At 31.0% G+C, this 4,737-nt stretch overlaps 1 protein-coding gene across 2 annotated transcripts in view; it reads left to right on the forward strand.

Moving 5' to 3' along the window:
- The window catches only part of LOC106474958 (dnaJ homolog subfamily C member 4-like), a 25,570-nt gene extending 22,934 nt beyond the window's left edge, over positions 1–2,636 (forward strand). For both annotated transcript variants that reach the window (XM_013935658.2, XM_013935659.2), the window contains exon 6: positions 2,235–2,636. In XM_013935658.2, the coding sequence (XP_013791112.1) occupies positions 2,235–2,322 (88 nt within the window). In that variant the 3' untranslated portion in view covers positions 2,323–2,636. The remainder of the gene's footprint in view (positions 1–2,234) is intronic.
- Positions 2,637–4,737: the final 2,101 nt, after the last annotated feature.

Genomic DNA, 4,737 nt, shown 5'->3' on the forward strand with positions numbered 1-4,737 from the left:
TACTAAACTTTACACATTATATAGGCTACACTAATATGACGTTTAGGCAGTTCGTTTAACTATTATTCATGATGTACGTTTTTTGGGAGTTGGTTAATGAAACTCTTTCAAAATGTGACATTAATTTCGTGATGACCTAATATATATATCTATACACATTGCAATGACATCTTCCACGGTACTTATAAAACTGAAAATGTGATTTACTAGAGCATATGTGATGCAAAAAAAAAACAATGGGCAGTTTAACCTGTTCACATATGTGATAGACTATTATTCGTGATGTATTGAAAACATGATTGTTCAGAATATATAAAAGTGTAGAATCTCTGGACAGGTTATTCACAAATATGATCTGATATTTGGAACTCATCACCGTTTTCTGTCAAATCTTAGAAAAGGGTTACAAACTTCTGACTGGATGGTCTGTGTCATTTTACCTTATTCTATTTTATCTTGCATCAGTAAAACTTTACATTAAAAAAATAATTTTAATTCCAGCAAAATATAATCATAGAGATTTTATAGAAAGTATAAATACAAAACTGAATAATTGGGCATTTTAATGTACAGGTCAGTAACTGTATATTAGGCTTATTATAGATTATTCTGTACAACATTTTATCTCTTACAGTGAAGCATGATCACATGCAACATTTAAATTACAAGTACATTCAAATTGTCTCACTGTTGGAGATGAAACATTGTACAGAAATAAATCTATTATATCAAAAAGAACTCTTTCAGAACTTCATATTGTTTGTTAATTAAGTGGGTACCAAGAAAGCATTTTTGTAAAGTATAATAATTATATATATATATAACTGCATTTTACACATATGCACACATTTTATGCAAGCAGAACCACACTTGCCACAGGTTGATATGTACCAAATTCACAGTAGCATGAACCCCAAATTTATTAGTTATCGTCATCAGGCTAATGCATATTCAAAGTATCTATATATAATACTTTTATTAGGTTACTGGTAAAAATATACATTGCTTACATGTATATTAATTAGCACCTATAGATACAAACACCATCTAAGAAGGACTTGGGAATTGTTCAAATTTGTGAATTAATTTTCACACACTTCTATTTTTTATTGAAATGAAAAAACATATATATTCTGATTTGTTACAATGAACTTAATTTGTTTATCATAGAATACTTGTTTCATATAAATCCTTGATATTGATGAAAAGAAAAGAAAAATCTTAAGGCATTACCCTGAAAATTAAAGCTCTTTCAAATATTTAATGTTCTTACTTACTATGGTCCCCAAAGTTATTTGTTAGTTTCTTATTCTGATTTTAATAGTAAGTCAAAATGCAATACTAACTGTGAGTTTTAAGTTATTAATAATAATAATCTTTTGGTGGTACTAATTTTTGAGATGTTACTTTAAACCAATAATGCTATGCTTTGATTTTTATTAGAGACACTTAATTCCCCCATTCAAGCCTTGCAGCAATGGGCTTTTAAGTGAATCACATGTCATACATCACAAAACTTCTATATGCACTCCAAAACTTCTTAACATAAAACCTATATGTGTATAAGGTTGTATTGTACTGGATAGTAGTTGTAGACTAAGATACAAATTTCAGGATGTTTTATGCCATTGGGCAAAGGAAATATCCATTTTTAACACTATTTATTAATGTGAACATTTTTTTTTCTATTTTATAGACATAAGTGACTAATAAGCAGAGAAACTGGGTCTTCACAATTTTCAACTATTTTTCAATAAAATATCAGAATCCGTAGCATATAAGATGAAATTATTAATGTTGGTTTTCAACAAAAATTTTTATATCCATTTTTGAGTAATTAATTCATCAGTTTAATTTTTACAATTTGTCTTTGGTAATACTTTGCAGTCCAACAAAAACTTTATCAATTTATATTGTCATAGTGAAGTGTTCGTTTGTTCAAATGTTGTAGATGAATTGTTTTGCTTCAAAACAAAGTTCAGTGCAAAGATTCAGTAATCTTGTTACCCGCGCTTTCCAAGTATTTTCAGAGATGTGTTAAATACATCATCTTGTAACTTGAATATTTCAAAAAGGATATCAAAGAAATTTGCTACAATTCTGAAATGTAAGAGTAAATGAAATTATTAATTATAATAGACTTGTTTAAAATAAAAGTATTATCAAATCTGGAAACAAAAACCGGAAGATAACAATGATACTGTTTGTGTTTTATAATGTATGTTTACTTACAGGAAAAATGGAAATGAACAACAGCTGCTATTACTGAAGCAAAAATTAGGTTTTAACCAGTCATCATCGGAGTCTGATGTTCAAGATTAGTTTATCATTGGTTTTGTTTTGCTTTCATTGACAAAAGGAAATTAAACATAAATTTGTTAATTAATCTTCGTAGAAGAGCGTCTGATTATAGACTTTTCAACGCTTGTATGAATAGTTAACATTTTTTGCCTTAAAACTATATTTTATACTGTTTTAAGTAGTGAAAGTTTTAATGTTTAGTTACCCTCTGGGATGAATATGTATCAACAGGTTATGAAATAAAAGTTGTATGTATAGAAAGTTAATTTTTTATTTGTTGTAAAAGTATATTGCAAATAAAGTATTTTTACTCAAGTTGAGGTTGAGTTTTGGGAGAAAATGTACATTTTTATTTTTAAAATTGTAAATTAAATATCATTTAAATTTTAAATATACATTGAAGATGATACACAAAATATTAGACAAATACAATTTTTTAATGTAAATTGAGCAAGTATGAAATACAACAAAATATAGGTATACAAGAAAAAAGTACTAAAATATAATTATACAAAAGAAGTTGGTATTTATATGTGTGTGAGAGTAAAATAATAATTAAAGCTTTCAAATATATTATATAAATCTTCATTTCACCTTCTCTGCTGCTACTCTTTACAGAGTATCTTTTGCCCTGGCTAAGTCCTTCAAATAAGCATTCTGTTGGGTCAGTAGATGTATTTCAGCCTCTGACCATATGTTCTTTTAGTCTTTAGTCTGTGTCATTAGTCTTCAACCATTTGGAGTACAAGTCATGCTTTAATCCATCTGTGTCATTGGTCTTGAGCTTTCTGGAGTACAGCCTAGGTTTCTGCCCATCTATGCCACTAGTCTTCAGCATTCTGGGGTACAGCCTTTGCTTCTCTCTATCTGTGTCATTAGTTGTCAGTCTTCTGGAGTACAGCTTAGGTTTCTGTTCATCTTTGTGACTAGTCTCCAGTGTTCTGGAATACAGTTTAGGCTTCTGTACATCTACATCACTAATCTTCAGCCTTCTGGAGTACAGGTTAGGTTTTTGCCAATTTGTGTCATTAGTCTTCAGCCTTTTGGAGTATAGGTTAACCTTCTGTTCTCTGCACGGGTTGTGACTGCAAATGCTATTTTCATTCTGCAGTGGTGTGAGATCCATTTCTTACAAAACTTCTTTTGGGGACATGAAGGGAAGCTCCAAGTTACATTGGTCAACTGATGATTTGGATGCTTTTCTGTGCTTACAGTTATGCAAGTTTTTGAAGACACTACTTGGGTCCAGTATCTTTTGCATTTTCTTCATAGTGGTGTACTACATCCTTATGATGTGAGGTGGTACTTGTACATCTGTCCAAATGACAAAAGTGACATTGATTAGTCTGTTGTCTCATGATCACTGGAGGGTCTGAGTTTAGCAACTTTGATAAAGAGGCTGAGGCCACACTTCAGCGTCCAGAGTGGTTATCTTGCTGTAACTGCTGATCAAACTATTAGTCCCTGTCACTATGATTGGGAGGTCATCATTGACGTCTTGGCCAATTCATCAGAGCAACCCTTACTGTGCTTGCACGTGCCTTCTTTCACAATCAGCTGGATATATTCTACCAGTCTCTTCCTGCTCATCAGTCAAAATGACATCCACCACTGTTGTTACCACAGTCAATCTCCTCATCCACCTGTTGTTTCTGGAGTACCCAATTTTCAAGAGGTTTAATCTTAAACTACACTTTTTGACAATATTCACAGACCCTCAACTATACATGAATATCCATTTTTAAGGTCATATTTATAGGACACCTGTTAAACAATTCTTAATTTACTGCATGTTTCTTCATGAAATTTGAGAAGCTTTTAGTAAACATTTGTTTGTAAATGTACAAAGTCAATCTTAGTGAAATGTTGTATTTCATGCAAAGAGTAAAATACTTCTCTTCACCTTACAATTTCATTTGCATAACTTCTAGGACATCACAAATGTATATCAAAGTATCTTTTTGGTAAAACATTATATTGTTATCTCTTATCTACCCTAACACTAACTGTTGCAAATTTATCAGTGTATATTTTCAGTTTTTCGTATTACTTATATTCACAGATTCAACTGTTAACCTTTTCACAGTATTGGTTTTCTCCTCTGTTAAAATTAATAAATCACAGTATGAGCCCATTAGATGTTTCACCTGATTTTTACATAAGCACAAGCCTTGTTATTTTTTATAAATTTGGCTGTCTAAAAAATAATTCATTTAACTTTCAAAATGGATCAGAACACAAAAGCAGAGAACTTGTAAAGTAGACCCCACAATCAAATAGATTAAATACTAAGACAATTATGATGTGTCTTTCAATGAATGGTTACTGAAAAGGGGTGGAATTCCCTCAAGCTGGTATAAGTTAGTGACAAGTGCGAATTCGATGACGAGGAACCCACTTTGAGACTAATAATGGCTGGAGACGGCTTAAATGGGT

This window comes from Limulus polyphemus, unplaced genomic scaffold, assembly GCF_000517525.1.
Source record: "Limulus polyphemus unplaced genomic scaffold, Limulus_polyphemus-2.1.2 Scaffold7906, whole genome shotgun sequence".
Taxonomy (NCBI): domain Eukaryota; kingdom Metazoa; phylum Arthropoda; class Merostomata; order Xiphosura; family Limulidae; genus Limulus; species Limulus polyphemus.